This window comes from Acromyrmex echinatior, chromosome 14 (genome assembly GCF_024713525.1).
Source record: "Acromyrmex echinatior isolate Ae372 chromosome 14, ASM2471352v2, whole genome shotgun sequence".
NCBI classification, from domain to species: domain Eukaryota; kingdom Metazoa; phylum Arthropoda; class Insecta; order Hymenoptera; family Formicidae; genus Acromyrmex; species Acromyrmex echinatior.
In genome coordinates, this window is record NC_141865.1 from 9929019 (window position 1) to 9951180 (window position 22162).

General features: G+C 28.2%; 1 protein-coding gene and 1 long non-coding RNA gene across 5 annotated transcripts in view; one reads left to right on the forward strand and one right to left on the reverse strand.

Moving 5' to 3' along the window:
- LOC105146135 (acyl-CoA Delta-9 desaturase) overlaps positions 1-22162 on the forward strand; it is a 25130-nt gene continuing 2968 nt past the window's right edge. Inside the window, exons 1-5 of one of the 4 annotated variants that reach the window (XM_087412951.1) lie at positions 2-72; positions 10292-11730; positions 20826-21093; positions 21309-21439; positions 21879-22084. In XM_087412951.1, the coding sequence (XP_087269077.1) occupies positions 20841-21093; positions 21309-21439; positions 21879-22084 (590 nt within the window). In that variant the 5' untranslated portion in view covers positions 2-72; positions 10292-11730; positions 20826-20840. The other 3 variants (XM_087412953.1, XM_087412952.1, XM_011056224.2) reach the window with 3 other exon arrangements.
- LOC147907433 (uncharacterized) overlaps positions 15011-22162 on the reverse strand; it is a 17773-nt gene continuing 10621 nt past the window's right edge. The window contains exon 4 of the long non-coding RNA XR_015547261.1: positions 15011-15139. This is a non-coding gene — a long non-coding RNA (uncharacterized LOC147907433). The remainder of the gene's footprint in view (positions 15140-22162) is intronic.

The window sequence follows — 22162 nt, forward strand, 5'->3', positions numbered from 1 at the left end:
CCCCTTCGCCGTGGACCGCAGGCATGGCAGTAGTGGCGCTGTGGATCAATCGGACCAGTCGGGACCATCCGGGTACGGTACCGTCTTTACTATTTCCCTTTATTATTTTCCGCGAACGGAGAATTTTGACTCGCTCGCGCGACATCCGCGCGCATGCACTCACGTTCCTTGCGATGCGAGTCAGAGATCAGTACAATAAGAGGCTCAAGATCGCGAATCATAGTGAATTGCAGTCGGAGAGAGAATGAGTGTTTCCTTGGGGATGGGGTGGCGGCAGTGTTGCTGATTCACCGCGCAACCCTTGCCTAAGGCAAGATGTGAATCGGAATCATTTGTCATCAGCCACCGTCAAGCCATAATGCAATTCCGTCATTGATCATTGGTTTTCTTTGTATTTTCTCGCTTTAATATTGCCTACGATATAATTTTAATGCGTATTAATTATGATCAAGTTAAGACCTTTGACCTAATTTACATGATTGCTTATCATAATTACAACCTGTCGTCTGACACGTTTCAAGATCACACGATATTTTTATCGTGGAATCTATTTTACTTAAACGTATTTTAATCAATCTATCCAGTTTATATTTACAATATTTACGTTTCTATTCTGACACCCATTTTGCATTAATTTATCATACGCATCGTGAATTAACTTCAACAATAAGCTGATATTAATCAATTGCATTTTCATGTAAATAAATATTTTTACATAACGTAATGATCAATTTATTAATTAAGAAAATTTTACGATTTAAGATTCCAAGAGTTTAAGATTCCAAGAATATCTAGAAATTACACTGCTGGAATCGTGTGAGCTTTTTTTTTTGTTTTTTTTTTGTTTTTTTTTTTTTGTTTTTTTTGAAAAATGTGACGAAGATGTTAATGTATATACAGTTAGCTGTGTATAACTTTGAAATATTTGGAATTACTCATAAGATTCTTATTATGTATTCACAGAAAATGTGCGGCGACTACCTCAAAGTAATGCCGTGTCCATCTCAAAAAATTAAATAATGGATTAACGAACGAAATGAGTAAATAATAAATCATTTTTATTTCATTTTTTTACAATAGATGACATAGCGAATTGTATTTTGAAAGTAGGAAAGTTATCTTTATTCTTGTTTTTCACACCTCGGTAGATCGTTAAGTTTCCGTAAAAAATTAGTGGAGACCGTTCGACTTAATTACTTTAAGTCGTCGAAAGTCTGCTAAAAATAATTTAATAATCAAAGGAAATCCTTATTAATCGCTCTCATTGTAATACAACATTATATTGAAAAAAAGAAGTGTTTAATTGAAGAAAGAAGTGTTTAATATTAAAATGTTTTATTCTTGTCTCCGCTTTTTAAATATTAAAAAATGTTTTAATTTCTTTCAAACTTTTTCGATAAACAAACTCTATGTGTTTGGATTTAAAACACTAAAATTAACAATTTAAAATTAAAATATTTATTATTATTAAACGTTGTTATAAAGATGTCTTAAACGTAAACATTTTAAACACTATCGTATATTTAGTATATATGTTGCTCAATTTTATTTTCAATAGAGAGAGAAAGAGAGAGAAGGAAAGAGTTTGCAATTAAAATTAATGTCACACAATATTCTGTAATATCGACTTTTTCAAGAGATTATTATACATCGATTGCATTTGATGAATTATACGCACTGCGATAAGTAACATAAACATAATATCTTTGCACATTAGTAATTATAGATCAAGACAGAATTAATACTTCAATTTTTTTTATATCTGAAGCACGATATAAAAATTATGAAGATTAAAATATTCGTTATCGATATTTTTAAGTTTGTTTTTCAAGCTAAAATAAATGGATCTATAAAACTCTTTTAAATTTTATTTGTTTTGGAAGAAAAGAATAACATGTTTAAATTATAATAAAAAACATTATTAAATTCAATTAAAACAATATATAATATTAAAAATATGACAAATAATGCTAATATATTTTATGTGTACATTAAAATTATGTTGATTTATGTTAATAATTATTATAGAATTACAAGACATCATTATTCTTTTATTCAAATAAGATAGCAAAAAAATTTAAATCATGTGACTTCAGAATCTAAATAATGTTCAAATTAAAAATAAATACATACATTTTTTAATTTTATTTTACATTGAAACATAAATTTAAATATTCATAGCAATTTGTGACTCAATTATCTTAACACATTGAGGATGAATTAATTACTACAGTAAGTCAAGAGCATGATCGAATTAATTTATAAAAAAACTGTATTGCACCATTTCATGTTATTTTAGTCTTGATAGGTTCGAATAATTTCATATGATATATCTAAACCTTTCTGCTTAAATTTTGTTTGTCCTTGATGCAGTATTAAGCCAGGAAAACAGATTTATTATTTTTTTATCTTTTTGTCCATTTTGCATATCGAACCACGTTCCAGTAAATCATTGACATTTTTTGCCACATTATCGCTGCACCCACTTCTGTATAAATGATTTCGACTTTTTCATATATTTAGCAGTCGCTAATTGTGATATTTTTGGACCTTTCGGGTGAGTGCAGAGGAACACAGCGTTATGCGTATTTGATATTCATGGCGCTTAATGTGATTCTCTTAAGAAAGTTCAATGACAACTGAATCTTTCTTGATAGTGCATCAAGGATAAAGGTGCTTTCTATGGATTTATGATAGATTTAGGGCGATATCTTTTATTAGCTTTGAGTAAGGCCGACCACGCTCTTACTTGATTTTACTGTAATTGTATATGATTGTATTTATTGATAATGACTCGACATACTATAGTATCGAAAGATTCAATTAATTATAGATTCAATTAATTATGGAAACATTAACATAATTATGAATTTCTGTTTCTTGTTTTTTACCTTTTGCTTTTTTCTCTTTTGCAACCGTTTTATCAACAATATATATTTTTTTGCTACGTATTTCTTGTTTCTTTCGAAATTCATTAAGTTTTATTTCGGGCGATGTAAAACCGAATAAGAAAAAACAAGATGTAAAAAATAATAAAAGGCAAGAAACAAAAAGCACATTGTAGAACATCAAAACTTTAGCCTTGATTTCTGTTTTTTTTATATACTGTATTATTAATAACCTGAATGTATATATTATAGAATATAATCTAGTTTAATCAAAAAGTTTCCGGAATTCATTCAGAAAATTCAAAATACAAGTTTATTCATCAAAAGTGATATTGTCCCCTTTAAAGTACTCTCCAGCGACTGCAACGCACTTATGCCAGCGCTTGATCCAGCTCTCGAAACATTTCTGGAACTCTATTATTGGTATAGCCATCAGAGCCATCTTCGATTTTTCCATTACCTCCTTTCGGCTGTTAAAACGCAGTGGTTTTTTGACTCGATCGAACAGAAAAAAATCGCAGGGAGCCATATCGGGTGAATTCGATGACTATTGGATGGTATTCGTTTTGTTCTTGACCAAAAATTCACAGATAATGATGGCACTGTGCGACGGTGCGTTATCATGGTGCAAAATCCACGAGTTGTTTACCCACAAATCCTTTCTTTTTTGGCGAATTGCTTCACGCAAACGTCTCATAACGCCCAAATAATACTCCTTATTAACTGTCTGACCTTCTGACAAAAATTCGTGATGTACAATACCGTTGTAATCCATGAAAACCGTGAGCATCGCTTTCTTTTTCGACTGAAAACGACGTGATTTTTTTGGTCTTGGCTCTCCATTCACTTGCCTGATGTCTGGATTGCGTGTCGTACTCATAAACTCACGTCTCGTCTCCAGTAATGATGCGTTTGATGAATGTTGAGTCGGATTCAGTCTTGGAAATCATGTCTTTGGCGATGTCAACGCGGTCTCTTTTTTGCATGAAATTCAGTTCCTTCGGGACCAACTTTGCAGCAACACGGCGCAAACCCAAATCATTAACTACAATGTCCTGAACGGATCCATAAGTAATGTTTAAGTCCTCTGCCAGTTCTCTGAGTTAATTTGCGGTTATTGGCCAACATTTCTCTTACTTTATTGATGTTTTCGTCGGTTTTCGATGTCGATGGCCTGCCACTGCGTTCGTTATCCTCGACGGATTCACGACCACTTCTGAAGCGTTTATGCCACTCGTAAACGGTTGTTTTCTTTAGAACATCACTGCCGAAACAGTTTCCTAACATTTCCAAGATTTTCGCACCATTGAATCCATTTTTAACGTAAAATTTAATACAAACTCGTTGTTGCAAATTCAACTCCATTTTTAAAACTGTAAAAAATCGAAAACACGCGCAGAGGTAGATGTACTCAAGACGGCGTAATTTTTACAAATGTCAAGCTATGGCGATAAAATTTGATGGAAATGTCAATGATAGATGTGGCAACCTAGCCAAAAAAAAAGAACTCAAATCAGCTGACTCAGAGCATCACCTGGTGGTCTCTTCCTTTTTGATCAAGCTAATAATATATATTATAGAAGAATATATATAGAATGATATATATGTAGAAATATGTACATATTTTAAATGAACACAATTATGCTAGAAGAAGATTTAGAAAGTATATTTATTCAATCATAATTAATTAGTGTTGTGCAAATATATTATTTTTACTCAGGTCTCTGATTTACTGAGGTCTCAATCAGAAAGGATAGTTTTGACAAAGTTCTGCAGCGCCCACCTCATCATTTTTAGATTAATATTTTTAAATTCCAATGCTATTGATAATTTATACACATCAAATATTTAACGAAGAGACATAAAATTCTCTTGATTTTAATTTTGTGCGCATTTTGTTAAAACATTAACTCTTTTTCGACACGATATAGGTAAACCTAATTTTAAAAAAATCTAAAATTTCGATTATTTTCTTGAAAACGTCCATGCTATGCTTCTTTAGATTTGTAACAAATTATTCATATATAAAGAAAGAAAGATTTCACCGTTTTCAGTCTGTTATCAGTTTTCACTGCAATTTGTATACGGAATTACACAGTATCGATTAAATTTAAGTATCATGTAATTAATTATTACTTTAATTTACTATATCAATTGCTTTTTTAAATTAATTATATCCAGAAACGGAATTATTATTTGTACCTCCTGTTTTGGAATTTATTATTAACTAATTCTTATTCTATTCAGTAAATTCTTGAAAATCCAGGGGATAGTCATTGTTCAATAAAATATTAATAATAAATTCTAAATTCTTTTGATAGAATTCTGGATGTGAAAGCAACAACGCTTTGTCGATAAAGTAAAAAATTATTCCTCTTTTCCGTGAAACAGGGAAAAAAGATCTAAAATCTCCCGAAAAAAGTTGGTTTTTGATACCAGTCAAATTTAATGAGAGAATAGTAGCATTAAATTTGTATTATAATTTATTTGTGAAATAGGAGGCAACATTTTAGTGATATCCAAAAAAAATTAATTCTGTTGCCTCCTATTTCACAAGTAAATTATAATCTAGGATTAACATAAAATTTTCAAGTACCAAGTTAATCTTATTAAAAAAAAAACTGCCATAACAATATCAACATATCTATAATAAAATGGAATATTAAATTAATATATAAAATTAAAAATCAAAAAACTGCTTTTCAAATCTTTCAAAACTATATCAGCGACTATAAGAGAGAGAGGAGAGTCCATTAGAATCCCGAAACTCTATAAAATTATCTATCAAACTTAAAAAACGATTCCAAAACAAGTTTGATCGCTGAAAAATACATCTTTAAGTCCTTGTTTATCAAATGAAATTTTATTTTAAAAGTTAATAAGAAGTTTAATTCATTCGTGTGACATAATTTAATAGCAGGTTTAATATTCTCCTTTTTACGTTAAGGCCTCTGGTCTGTGTTATACCTCTCTCATATGCTTGTAGTACGCACGTATTGAATAATTAACTATGTTGATTATTCAATTGCTATGAGCATGGGAATTTACAGTTTCAATGCCGGTTCCGAACAATGGATTTTTCGAGAGATATTTTTGTGGGCAAGAATATTAAAATACATATATAGATTAGAATTAGAACACGGAAAGAACTTTTTCTTAGAATTTATCCTGAAAGTAGTCCTGGAACAACATTATATTTCAAAAAATTTTAAATTTCTCTCATTTATTAATAAAACTATAATAAAATATAACATAAGTTTGATTAATTTTACTGAAGTGCATGGTAAAAATCTTTAAAATGTTATATTGTACTACAACTATATTTTCAGGATAAATTAAAAAAAAATTTTTTTCATGAATATTTATTATAGAGTAAATATATATTTAAATATATAGATATCTTGTTATATTATACACTAATAATCACACAAAATAAGTACGTTGTGTAACTGTATATTAAAATACACGGATATATGTGCCTTTCAAATCATGTATTTCAATACACGTGTACACGTCGTCCGGTGTTGTCTCGTCTATCATTTTGTCGTCGTCGTCCGTCGCCTCTCTCTCTCTCTCTCTGTCTCTCTCTCTCTCTCTCTCTCTCTCTCTCTCTCTCTCTCTCTCTCTGTCTCTCTCTCTCTCTCTCTCTCTCTCTCTCTCTCTCTCCCCCCTTCCTGTTTATCTGTTATATAAATTACACCTGCACATCAAGGTTCTTTTGTTGCTAATTTTATTTCAATTTTAAATTAAAATTAAAATTGTATGAAGGTATTGCAAACAGCAGCTTAATGGACAAAGCACTTTATATGTATGTGTCACCATAGACATTATGTCTATGATATCACGTACGACTGAAAAAAATTTGAAATGTAATGGTCCCTTTTCGGAACACGATCTCCAGATCTCGATATTGGCTGTACCAATTTTATTCGGACGCTATTGAAAGATACCGATGACATTATATAATAAAAGTATTTTTAAATTTTTGATTATGGTTTTAGTTTTTAAGTAATTTTAATCTAAAGTTTGTTGATGTCAAAACTTTAGATAAAGCTATATAGTGGTAGCGTCGCGAATTTTTTTTGACAATAGCACGAACATATACACAATGACACATCAAGCGGTCAAGTAATCCGTCAAGCGATCCATTTTATATTTTTATGCACTTAGCGTCGCGACGCTACCGCGTCACTCGATTGTATTATTTTTACACAAAATAATTGTTAAAAGTTACGACAGCTTACAATCGAATAAATAATAATTTTGATTATTATTATATTAACAAACTGAATAACATATGAAAGACGGATACAATTTAATTTCATTAGACGTCATTTTATTGTACGGAGAGAAGGGGGAGAGAGAGGGAGGGAGAGAGAGAGAGAGAGAGAGAGAGAGAGAGAGAGAGAGGACTTTCTATTCTGTTATTAAGTATGATTCTGTTATTAAGTAGATGAAAATTTATTCTTCTATGTATAAAATTCTGAAAAATCTTTTTGGAGTCAAACTGGTTTTAGAATTGAAATTTTTTAAGTTTGATGACGAATTTTACGGTACTTTTTTTTCCCCAGTCACTATATAGATATTTTAGGATTTTAAAAACAATGTTTCGGATAAATAATGTTGACTTTAGTGTTCCATTTTATTATATATACAAAAAGAGGAATAATTTTTTACTTTGTTGACATAATGTTATTATTTTCACATCCAGAATTCCACTAAAAAAATTTGGAATTTGTTATTAATATTTTTTTAAACAATCTTCTAGATTTTACTTTTAAAAATTTAACAAATAGAACAAAAGGGTTGGTTAATAATAGAATTCCAAAATTGTAGGTACAGATAATAATCCCGTTTCTGGACGTATCAAGAAATTTACTCTTCCATACATACATGATTTTATTTAATAATTTGAAATATTTAATAAATTATATATCGCAACAATATTCTGTAATATAGATCATGAATAAATATAATTTATTTTGTGATTTTCCTTCTTTTCATCATGATAAATAAAACTGTCGCAATCCTCTGATTCCTGCTGCAAAAGACATAATTCTTAATCATTATCAATGAAATCGCTCACTTCTTCTTCATCGCGGCAAAACACTATTTCTTCTACTGAAAATTACTGATTCTTGTATCGCTAATCTATTAATTCATCACAAAGATTGTCTCTTAAAAATTTGATTCTCTACTTATATCACATTTTTGAGAACACAGCTCAAATAGAAGCTTGCCAATTACAGTTTGACAAATTTGATTTACATCTATAATCTAAGATATTTCACAGTAGCTATCTACAGATTTCATATAGGAGTTAATAGTGAATCTTAAACAAATTTTATGAATCTGACGAAACTTTTCCCAATATTTTCTATGTAAAAGATATAAATCCTACAAAAGAAACTTACCAATGACGTACAATATATAAATGAAATTAATCATTTTTAGAAATCAGACAATAATTATAAACTTAAAAAAATCACGTAGTCACGTATTGTTGAATATAATTGCATTGCGAATTGTAAAACACATCGCTTGGCTTTGGTTACGTTCCTCTACGGAGTATTGTCATTTTATCACGATTCATAATTTTGATTCATCAGCATTGTTTGTAATGTATAATTAAAGAATAAAATTTTATAATAATGTGCTATGTAGATCAAATAATTATATTACAAATTATATAACAAATTAAAATTTGAAATATTTTTAATTTTCTGATAACCATACCGGCACGCAATTATCATTTCTGAAATTAATTCATTTATATGAATGTATATAATAGTTCAACATCTCAACATTCAGACCATAGTGACGCTTCGTATTTAAAGTAATGTTATTTAACATATTAGTCTTGTTTCCAATCTTATTAAAAATATTTTATTGTAAGTTTTACAATACTAGAAAAATTTTAAATAAATTAGAATCTATTAATAAAATTGAGACTCAAGTTTTTCTTTTCACGTATTCTTCTTACGTATGTTACTCACATATACAAGATATCCTATAAATTTTGACCAATCGCTTTTGTGTAGATAGAGCGAACTAAACTGAGACAAAAAGTCCTCTATTATTTTGCAATTTTTGCAATAGTTGACAAGATATTAATTACTAAAAATTGCCAAATATTGATCTTGAATAATTTTTTATTTAAATACTGTTAACTTTACAAAAAGAGCAAGAGACAAAAATCATTTATTTTCTTTTCATAAAGTTCTGAGGAATTTTTTAGAATTTTTTTAGAATTTTTTAATGTCGAATTTTTTCATGTTGGTAAAAATAACAAAATTTAGTATTAAAAAATTAATAAAAAATTCTAAAAAAATTCTTAGAGTTCTATGAGAAGAAAATAAATGATTTTTGTCTCTTGCAATTTTCCAGGGAAAGGTTTCTTCGATTCAAAGAAATATTCTAAAGAAATTTTGTCTTTAACCATATAGTAAAGATATAATATATAAATAAAGATATAATATATAAAGATAAATAAAGATATAATATATTCAAAATAAAAGAAAGAAAAAAAATAATGTCAGAAATCAATAGGATTGAATTTGTACTATTTTATATTATCAAAAATAATTCTATATTATGTATCATTTCCAAGAAAACAGTGTTAATTTAATATTTAAATCGGTAGGATCATAACAAACAATAGAAGGGCAAAAATTAACACAATTGAATTCGTACTAATTTGTACCATTGAAAGTAAATTAATATTTTATATATTTTCTTCTTAAAATGACTTTATTATACATATATACTTACAATCTTTGAGGCATTTTATCGGATACTTTCAAAACATCTTTTACTTTTTTTAATTGCTACGTATTACTGCAGATATCATACTGCTATCATAGATTGTAATTATTGTACTCGTAAATATACTATATAATAAAGTCATTTTAAGAAGAAAACATGTAAAGTATTACTTACTTTCAATGGTACAAGTTAGTATAAATTCAGCTATATTAATTTTGACCCTTGTGTTATTTTTTCTGTCAGTTTAAGTATTAAATTAGCAGCGCCAATGATTTTTGGAAATGATACATAATATAAAATTGTTTCTGGTAGTACAAAAAAATAGTACAAATTCAATCCTATTGATTTCTGATATTATTTTTCTGTTTTTTATTTTGAATTGAATTTTTATTTTGAAATCAGCTTAATATTAAACTAGCATCGCCACGATTTTTTTCGGCACGCGATACAAAATTAATAGTACAATTTAGTATAAAATGAATATACTAAAAATTCCGATAGGTTCGATGTGATTCTACTGATTTGATCCTGTTAGCTTTATAGACCTGATTTAGTCGATAATACGGAAAAAGAAAATAACTATTAACTATGTGAGAGGTTGTTTTTATTGTTTACATGTAAGATTTTTATGTTAATAGGTGTAGACAGGCAGACATAAATCTCACTAGGATTCAGAGACCAATAGGAAACGATCTTAAAGCTAGGTAGATGGCAGTACGAGATTGTGACTCTATATTCTTTTTGGCAACTCTGGACACGCCTTACTAATTATATAGTCCTTGTATTTTTCTCACGAGAGCAATGTATCGTACATCCGCAACATTAAAGAGTTTACTATATTACGTGGTTAAATTATAAGATATTATTTATCGATAGCCTCCTATCCTCACAAACTAAACTAACTAAAAACTACATGTGGTAACTAAATGGTAGATGTAAAATATGGAAAGCTAAAATATAGACGTTACAGTGAAATTGAAAAAAATGCTCTAAAAAAAGGAACATGTATTTAAAAATTATTTTTTATCGCACAAATTTTCAAATTATTAATTAAGTTTTTTACTTATAATAACAAAGTAAAATGAATTTGATAAAATTTGTTTACATTTTTAAAAAATTTAATTAGTCTTACGGGGCATTAAAATTAAACAAATACATATTATTTATTATAGCGACTCTAGAGAGAGAGAGAGAGAAAGAGAGAGAGAGAGAGAGAGAGAGAGAGATACAATCAAAATAGATAGAAAAAAATGATGAGAAACAAAAAAAATAAATTAAATATGTAAATTGTGCACAGTAGAGGAAATATGCAAAAATATGTTTTTATGTGCAAAATCTGCTGTAATATATAGAGCTCAAAATGCATAATTTCTTATGAAACAAATTTGTATTTAGTTTATTTCTTTATATTTTATCTTAATTATAACAAATCAAGATTAATTGCGATAGAGAAAATCTTTTTTTTCTGTGTATGACGACTTTAGGATTCCCTTAAATATAATATCATTAAATTGATAGAGTTAAGTAAAAAAATTTTTGATCAGTCTTTTTAGTATGTGTATATATAAAAAAGGATTTTAAAAAATACTGAATCATGCTTTCCAAACATTGCTATGTATAGAGTCATGAATTATTGCGTGTGAATTATTGCGCGTATCTGCGTGATTTGCATATAACAATTGAAGTAGCAAAGTGATAGACAAAGAATAACGTAACGCCGGAATCGCGAATTGAGAACATGAGAATAGGTGTGCCTTTTATCCAATAAGAATAATGGATTTCGAGAAAGCGAATCATACAACGGTTTTTGCAACCTGTCACTTCCGTCGCTTGCCCCTGCAAGAGCCTTAGTTTTTTAGAACCGACATGACGAGCGGGGGGCTTCGTTGACGATCGTCATTTTACGCGAGGAGGCGCAAAGCTGATAAGTGGGACATACGCTGCAGCATCTCGGTATTTCATAGTGAACTCGCCATCCAGTCGGACCATCCATCCAAGAGAGTCACGTATCCTCGTGTTTCTTGTCGAACTCCGCGTCAAGGTACTCGTGATCTCGCTCACGTACGCCACTCAAGTCGTAAGTCATTGATTCGTCTACTTTTTTCACTTTTAAACTCAGTTGACAATCATACATACCGCATTAAACTATCATTGTAGAATTAAGAAAGATATTAGCAATATGCTGGATATTTATCTGTATACTTAGAGTGAATTATTAGTAATCGACAAAAGGATAGGGTTTTATATTAAAATTGTTTCTTTTAAAATCTGTGCAAGGTGGAATATTAATTCAAATTATCGAATCATCTTATTCTTTATCCAATAATATTTATACATATATGTGCTACATATTTTTGTCAATTTAAGAAAAAGTTAAATACAACTACGATTACATTGCATGATTACAGATACATGTATTTGAATCGCTTTGTATAAATTTGTTACGTTATCTTATTTAAATTAACAATTCCTTATTATTTGCGTGCTGCCTTTGTGTTTCGCTCGTTGCCTTTTAGAAAAATAACAGTTAGTTGTCAGATAACAAAGAAGAAAACCTTTCATTGAAACAGAATAATTCCGCTATAATGTTGAAATACTTGATTATTGTTTATACAGATATATTTTATTGTATGATTATAATTTCGTAAAGATACGGAAAATTTTTTACTCGTTTATATAAAAATTATTGTAAAAAAGAAACAATATATAAAAAGTAATAAAGAGCAGTTTTTAAATTGTACATAGAAAAAACAATTTTGCCGAAATATTTAAAAATATCATTAAAAATAGATTTGAAAATAATTTTGTTATGAACTATTAAAATAATTATATAAAAAACGCTTATATAAAAAACTAGAATATAAAAATGTTTTACAACATTGTTTATTATGCTTGAGTTTTCTACATAATCTAATTATTTTGTTGATCCAACAAAATTATTTTCAATCTATCTAAATTATTAGCAAAATCTTCTTTTCGTGTAGTTTTATCCATGTGTACATACTGTATACTTTTTTTTCAGTAATGTTTTCTCAATTACTTCAATGATTTAAATAAGATACCTGAGCTGAATAAGGTCTACCTAATATATTTTATCTTTTTTTTTAATTCTATTTATAGGGATATTGAAATAAACTAGTGAGAATTAAATCTTTATTTCATTTACTCTCAAAAATAAAATATATTGTTTATATAGGATATATGTAAATGAACGAAAAAAAAATTTATTAAACTTTGACATTGGGCTTTATTACATGCATATAAATATAATAAGGTCCAAATAAAAAATAAATTAAAAATAGCAAAAAAGATAAATATTTTCTTTCTAAATCAGTTTTAAAATGATTATTAATCATAGAAATAAAATTCTTTAGGACTTATTCTACTCTCAAATTATCTTTAATTTTTTGATTGTAATTAACTCTTTAATCTTTGGAAATTTTTAGCGATTTGAATGCAATTTTGGCTTCTTAAAAGATAACAGTATTAAAAATCGTTATTCTCTGGCATAAACTCTACATATAACAAACAAATAATAATAGCTATAATAAAAATCACATGAGTGGACCTTATTTAATAAGTACATTCTTTTAAAAAAAAATATTTATACTTATTTCAAAAAATTGATTTATTAGTTATTTTCCATTAGTTATTTTATTAGTTATTTAATTAAATAATATTATAATAAATTATAATAAATTATGAAATATTATATACTTTTATAAATTTTGCAGCGAATTGTTATAAAAATAGCTCATATTAGTCCTATATGCATAAGTTTTTGTTGTATTAAATAAATGTGTTGCCACGATTCCAATTCTTTATCTACTTCCTTTTTTATCTACTTCCTATGATACATCTTTTAAGTATAAGTGCAGGTGTAAAGCAAATTTTAAAGTAACAAATTTAAAAGTGGGCCTTATTTAGTGCCTGGGCCTTATTCAGCTTAGGTTACTTAGATGTTACTTAAAAATAAAATCTTGCCTAAGTATAGCGATTGCGTCAGAGTGAATTTTTTGCGACTGATTCTTCTTCCCATCTGTTGCTGATACACTTCCCATATGGCATACTTTCTTGAATAGTTGTCTTACCTATTAGAGGTGAAATTGAATAGAATCTCATGATAATTCTTAATAGACGTGATACACACTATATAACGTATAATCATATGAATATTTCCTCTTAAATGTGGGCAGACATCTTTTTCTCGATCACTAATCAATTTACGAACAAAAAATTGAATGTGCAGAATCTGCGGTTTAATAAAGGCGAAAATTATTAATATTAAATAGTTTTTAATTTATGCAACACACATAGTATGAAAATTTCCACACAGCCGGTATGCATCCGTGACATGCAGCAGTAATTTGTTATCCATTTTTTTAGAAGAGACTCGTATTTTGAGACTCTATAAATTTTTATAAGATAATATAATTTACATTTAACATTTTTGCATAGATGTAATAAATTTGTGTAAAGTGCAAAGTTGATTTTCCACACGATCAAACCATCTTATTAATGTACGACACGTATTTCCGTATGATGCATGCAATGATTTAAAGAAACGCAATGCTATAATATACTAGTATTCGAAATCAAAGTATAGTAAAGTGTTCGTGTGCTAGTGGGTGAGAGTAATTTCGCTGTAATACAATTATGTTGCAACACTTGCTCGTGTTTTGTTTGTATGCAATTCGTGAAACTGAAAGTAAAATTATGGAGAAATGGAAATATAGAAACAGAAAGGTAATATTAACAAAATACCGACAACAAAAAAAAAGCTTCCCTCATTGCAGTATAAAAAATAATTATAGTAATCTTTCATGAGCATCAAATTTTATTGTATTATTTTTGCATGTTTATATTATTATTACACTATATTCTTTATTATATTCGCTTCAAAGAATATGATATGTAAAGAGTTATTATTCAATCGTATTATTTTAATCGTTAATCAATTTTCGAAAATGATTCCATTTTTATAATCTACGACATCGAATAAATGATTTATTAATAATAATTTATTTAAGATGAGTTAAATCACGATGATACATTCAAGACACATTAATATACTGATTTCATTCTGCAGTTTCTACGCATGTTACTTTTTGCAATTAATAGTCTCATAATTGTGTATAACGAAGGATACGAAAGCGCATCTTTCTAAGGGAAAATTTGTGCTATTTTTGGAAGATCTTGAAGAATGTATATTTGTTATATTATTTGAATTGCAATGACTATTGAATAAACATATAGATGCGATATCACAAATTAAAGAGTACGCACGTTTCGCCTTGAAGGAAAGTTGTACGTTGTTTGTCAGATACTACGTGTAGCAGCATGCGTTGAATCTCAAGAGAAAACGTTACGTGCTATAGGATTAGTAGGTCAGTGTTACTCTTTAACATCCTCCATTTCTTTTCACTATTATCGATGAGCATCTGGTTCATTTTCAGTCATCAATAATTCGAAGAAATCTACTTCATCTATAATAACAATTAAAAATTATTTCTGCGTTTCAAATTTTTAATTCAATTATCAATAATTCGTATTCAATAATTATTTTTTTTTTGCTTCATCACATTTCCTTCTTTGAAAAACATCAATAATTATTCACTCAATGATTGCGTTCAGCAAAATGTTTATTAACTGCAGGAAATTTTCTTTGCTCAAATAAGACCTCTGAATCTAAAAATATAATCCAATCAGCGCGATTCGCGAAGAAAATTTAAAATCAACAGTTGTAAAAGACATTTTGCTGAATAGCCAATCATATCTTGCAGCATATCACTTTTTGTTTCACAAACAAATAACAAAACATATGCAACTCATTAACTTTTTGCATTTGTCGCGATGGTTATAAAAATCACACATTGCGGTTAGTTTTTTGTACAATTTCCTTATCACATAGCAAATGCAATGAAACCTGTCAATTTTGCTTGGAAACGTGAGACATGATGCTACATGATCCCGTCTAGGAGACGTCATGCTTCACCTCAAGCCTGTTGGAAAAGTTTAGGAATTTCGTTCCGCGATTGGCAATGACCTTAAAGACGCCATTGGCCTGCTTTCCGAAGAACCTGTTCCTGCTCGAGCATTATTTATATTCTTTTTCATTTCTCTATCTTTCTTCCATCATCGACTCCTTTCTCCACCTTGAACGTTCTGTTCGACATGTACCGTTTTGAAGTGCCGTAAGCACTTTTACTGAGATGACACTTCTCCGTGCCGAGCCTACGTTCCGGAAGAGAAACGCACGCGTAAGTGCATCCTCCGACACACTGTGAAGCCTGTTCAATCTAGTAGTTTCGATTGCACTTAACGTTGGATTTTACATATTATTTTTATTATTATTATGTATGTTTTTTGTTATTAGCTTTAAGTTAATTATCTGTTAATGAGTTAATTATACCATATTATAATAATTTAATTTATTTTGTTTATTTATTTATTCAATATACTATTTATTTATTTATTCAATATATTTATTTTATATTTTATTTTATATTTTATATCTAGAAAAATTAATTTAAAAAATGCTAATTTTTCTATTTCAAGGTATACATTTAACTTGTAATGACATTTTTATTAAGAATTGAATAGAATTGTAATTAATTCATTAAAACTGCTTTATTCTTGTTATAGATCGTCATATTATCATGAAACTATGTCGATTATGAGTTAGGAAGATATATGTTTTCGATAGCGCTTTCACGAGGATTATTCACACCCATTCCTTACCACTTGTATGATAGCAATACAGTTGCAGAAAACGAAGAGATAGCTGTACCACTAACTTGTGAATCCGTAATTAACCTTTAGTCACGTAGATCTTTTCTCTTTCAATCACTAAAGTACAAGAAAAATAATGTTTACTATTGGTATGTGCGTTGAAAAACAAAAATGAATTTGTTAATTAACGACAGTTAAGAAACAGGCGCTTGTATTTCAAATTAGCTCCAAATAAGGCTAATTCGAAATACAAGCGAATACAATTGAACGGACAATATAGGAATAATTATAGTTGGTTGTTAAAATACACATAAAGTGTACAACATATTGTTGTACACTTTAAATAGCTTGCACAATATCAAAAATTAATTATTTTTAATTATTTATAATTTCGAAAGCCTATTTGAATTGATCTGATTAATTATAATTTATGATAGCATTTTAAATCTATATTAATACATATTGACTAATAATTATTTATGACAGAATTCTAAACTTACAACTTGATATATTCCAACATGTTTTTTTTATATGAATGTATATACGGATTCTTCAAATATTTTCTTTGTTATATAGTACATAAAATTATAAGTAGAATTTTGTTTTAAATTCTGTTGCGATTTATAAAAAACAAAACGGGCGATTTAATAAGAATTATAGCTGACTCTGATAATGATCTTCATGCAATTATTAAATTTCTTTCAATTTGATTTATATATTTCATTTATATGAAAATTTGGTGTAACATTAACGTTTATACTAATTATATGACTTTCTCTTTAATAGCTTCTTCTCTAAAGTTGGAATGTCCTCTAACTATATTCTAGCTATATTCTAGTGTCGTAAATTGAACAGTTAAGTAAGAATTTATGACATACTCTTAAAGAAGAAGAGCGTAAACTACTTTGAAAATAGCACGTCCACCTGGTTACTCTAGGTAAAGAGTTAATATTAGCGTAAGTCAAGCATTCGTTCAAACTTTGTTGCATTTGTGTTTTGCAAATGTCTACGTTGATTGACAGAACAGTGTTGTACAAACATATTCGTCACAGATAATTGTTTAACATCTTAAACGCAATATTTGAACTTTTACTTCTAATTTCCAATTCCGAAAATTAAAAGTAACATAATACAGATATATGTATTCAAATATTAACAATTTAATTCAATATGATAATATATAGTAAGACCAGGCTCAATAAAATAAATTTAAAATAAATTAAAAAAAAATTTTTATAACGGTATAAATGCCTTTTAGAATGATAACGATATTAATGTCATTTTGTATAAATGCCTTTCAGAATGATTGAAAATTGTCACTTTGATGTCATTCTACTTGGATTAAATATATTCGAGGAATCTTTGCAAAATTATCTTCCCATATTTCACAAGTTTGATATTTACTGAAATGGATCATACCAAACAGATTTGGTACTTGCGTTTATAATTTCATAGTAGTTTAATTTGTAACGTTTAATTGTATTTATTAAAGAGGACTCGAACCAAGGGTCGAAACGTTTAGATTTATATTTCTTATTGAATAAAATATACTTAAAACATACTGTCACTCTGTATCGGTTCATAAAGGCATTTACACCATTATATAAATTTAATATTATCGATAATTATTATATATAATATAAAAAAAAACAGAAAAAGAAAAAAGAAAAAGATGTATATTTATTAAAGTCATTGTTCTCATTCTTTGATAATCTAATATTCGTGAGATTAATATCCCCTTTTCCGTCTTAGTATTAAATAATACTTTTCTTATATAAAGTTCTGGAAAATGTAAATCATTTGCGATGTAAATCATTATTTTAAGATGAATTAAGTGATAATATACCACTATTTCATTTATAATTTAACAAATTATACGACAGTATCATTTAAACTGTTCGTTATTTAAGTTATTCAGTAAATATCAAAATAATTTGATTTATACTTTCAGTATTTTGTACGTCAAAAGATTAACGTTATATAGAAAACGAAATAAGAAATCTATGATTATTTTTTCACGTTTTATTTTTATTTTCTCTTTCGATAAAAGAATGTTTTTTTCATGTTTACAAGCAAAATTAAAGCTATGTATTTTGTAAATCAGAGAAAATAGAAATTAATTTTTTAACCCGCAGATACTGTTTTTCGATAAATGATTCATAATACACTTTCGATTTGAATAACAATATAATTTTGTCAAGAAAGCGAATAATTTACAATAATAAAACACTAAATATATTACGATTATATATCGGATTATTTATACTAACGTTAATATTTATCGACGCGGTATCGATAATTTAATTCCGGATGTAGGATTTATACTATGTGTAACAGTATCGTGAATCAGGTTCCGTTAAATTATCCGTAAACTCTCGACGTTGAGAGAATGCAGAATAAAAGAAAGGAATATTTAGAAGTGGGGCACCTACATAACTCGCGTCGTCTTCACGTCATCAATCTCAAAGATTGTATATGGAGGAGGGATGACTGTTATTTAATTAGCCATAAAGGAGAAATAATATGAATACGCATTCAGTTCTGATTATGAGCATTTATTTTATCAGGTCGATCGAAGTATCGAAATTTGACTTATTTTGTGCTACATTAGAATAATTATTAGCAATTTCAACATGCTTTTATTTTTACTTTTAGACATCTGTACTATTTGCCGAATCTTTCAATTTGTGGTTTATATCTCTAACGAAAATTATTGGCTTTAAATTGGCAATGTAATAACTTTTTAAGAGTTGCAGCACACAAAGTATAATGAAGTATTTGAAATAAGAGATTACAATTTCAATGATTGGTTTTGATGCTTTTGCAAAGATAGGGTTAATAAAATAAAAATCTACTTTTCACTAAACCGCAACAAGATTGCACGCTAATGTAATATCACCAGTGATTACGAGGTTGCTCTGATGCAAGAATTGTACCACTTTGTCGTGAAGGGCTGTTAGTGTGGTTGACATCAGCGTGTTCGTGCGAAGACGGTATTCTGCTTCGTACACAATTCAAAATTATCATTCTCCGCGAGACAAACCGCGGATATTTCGATGTGTTGAAAGCGCGACGTTTAAAGAATTCTTTTTTTTTTTGCACGTGCACTTTCCACGTATACGTCACATATATTAACCACACGTAATGTTCTGGAAAGCTATAACAAGATCGTTGCGTACATAATGCACATCGAGAGTCGTCAAAGAATCGTGAATCTTCTATTAATGATGCTACAATGTGGAGGCCATTTGATTCCTCTCCACGTAGAAGAAACGACAAAAATTACGGAGGTTGTAAGGGCAAAAAACAAATATATTAATATTTAAACAAACTACATGTGAAAGTTATGTTTATAACATTTTTATTGAGCAACACATTTTTATAGATTATTAATTTTATTTGATATTAGTTTTATTATTTATAAATAACAATTTTTTAAATAATAACAAAAATCTAAATGTTTTTATATAAATATTTTGAGTACTAAAAATGACTTATGCAAAGTTTCATTGAGCTTCAATTAGTTTTTTTTTTATAACACAAATAAATATTTTGTTTATTTACTGAACAATTAATGTCTGCATCTCAACGGCACTTTGCATAAATATTTTTAAATTCATAAAGTACTTATATAAAAAAATAGAGATTTTTATCATTATTTTATAATACGTTTTCATATATTTCTATTAAAGTATAAATTTAAAAAATATTACTTTTAATTGAAATAACTTTTCATCCAGATGATCAAATGTCTTTAATTTTTTTATATTACTTTTAAATGCAATTTAGAATAATCTGAAATTTTTTCAAGTAATTCTTAACATATTGCATTTGCAACCTTCTTAAATATTCATAATAAAAAAAGAACCTTTTAAGATTCATTAATATTGATTTCTTCTTTTGTTTTCTTATTGATCAGTATTGATTGCTATTTTATCATCAATTTTGTTAATTAAATATACAAGACTATGTATTTAATTAAAAAATTAATAACTCGTAGATGATTAGCATGTAAAGCATTAATTAATGATAATTAATGCGCAATCTTCTAATACATTGTAAAATGCAAAAATAATATTCAGAGAGTTTATGTGTTAATTATTTATACATACAGGGAATAAAATTTGAACCTCTTAAAATTTAAACTCTTATTTCTTTTTAATATAAAGTATTTATTTGAAATTTTAATCAGTTTTTGGAGAATACTTTTTAAATATTATACTTGTGCTAAATTTACTTGTGGTAAACTACTAAAATCCAAAGCAGATTGACGCAATATACTGATTTTCCTTCTCTCTCTCTTTCTCTTTCTCTCTCTCTCTCTCTCTCTCTCTCTCTCTTTCAACATATGTTGTAAACATTTTAAAATATTATCAAATATATAGCATCTTAAGCTTTTTTAATTTGAAAAATTTAAGAGCAATTAAATATTTGTTATAGATATTCCAACACAACATGGCGCCGAATTTATTCGGCAACTCAGCGACTTTATTCCTCGAAGCTTCTCAGCAAGATGTGTCGCAAAAAAAAGCGGCAGAGAAGGCAGTAACGCAAAAATTATCAATTCAAAAGGCACAAAATTCAAAGCCTAAATATCAATGGAAAATTGTTTGGAGAAACATGATAGCTTTTGCCTATCTTCATCTTGGTGCACTTTACGGATTGTATATTTTAATAACGGCTGCCAAATTTTACACATTCCTTTGGAGTACGTTTTATTTATGTATCTTTTAAAACTTAAGATTTAAGATTGGAGCATTGTTTTATGAATTGCCATTGATTGATTTGTGGGAAGAAATAATATAAAGAGTCTTGTAGATATCTATGAAATAACAATATTAATTGCAAGTATTTTATTTACGAAAGATCTCATAATTTTAATGATTTAATTGTCGGCAAACTTGATTTTATTTATTCTTTCAGGTGTAGTAGTTGCAACTTTCGCAGCTATCGGTGTTACAGGAGGTGCTCACAGACTGTGGGCTCATCGGGCTTACAAAGCGAAATGGCCGATGAGAGTCATTCTTATGCTTTTGCAAACCACGGCTTTTCAAGTAAGTCTCCCGACGATGTTATTCATAAAACAAACGTTATAAATTCATAGTTATTATCTCGTATGTACTCTTCAAATTCTTCGGAGTAAAATCTCATTCTAAAAAATGAAAACTGAGTCAGTCTTGAAAAACAGAATGGCTTAATTTTCAATCTTTAAGAGTGCAGAGATTTAATTTTTTAGAATGACAAATTTACTGTAAAAGTTTTAGAGAGTATAATTTAAAATAATATATATTGCAAATATATATATATATATATAATAAAAACATTCAAGAAATTCCTCTCTAGAGAGAAATTTATTTCACATAAATCTTTTATATTTTTAAAGTGATTCTTTAAAAATATAAAAGATTTATTGTTTATGAGAAATAAATTTCTTTGTAGAGGAATTTCTTGAATGTTTTTGTAATTATCATTTAACGTACGTTTCGCATGCAGAATCACATTTACGAATGGGTAAGAGATCACCGAGTTCATCATAAATTTACGGACACGGACGCGGATCCGCACAACGCCAAGAGGGGCTTTTTCTTCTCGCACATGGGCTGGCTTTTGGTCCGAAAACATCCTGATGTCATTAATAAGGGGGCCACAATCGATATGAGCGATCTTGAGAAGGATCCTGTCGTTGTCTGGCAACGCAGGTACGTAGATAAAGATATCGTTTTTATAAAATCAATTAGTGAGATTTCACAAATGAAATTATTTTATTTTTCTTAAAA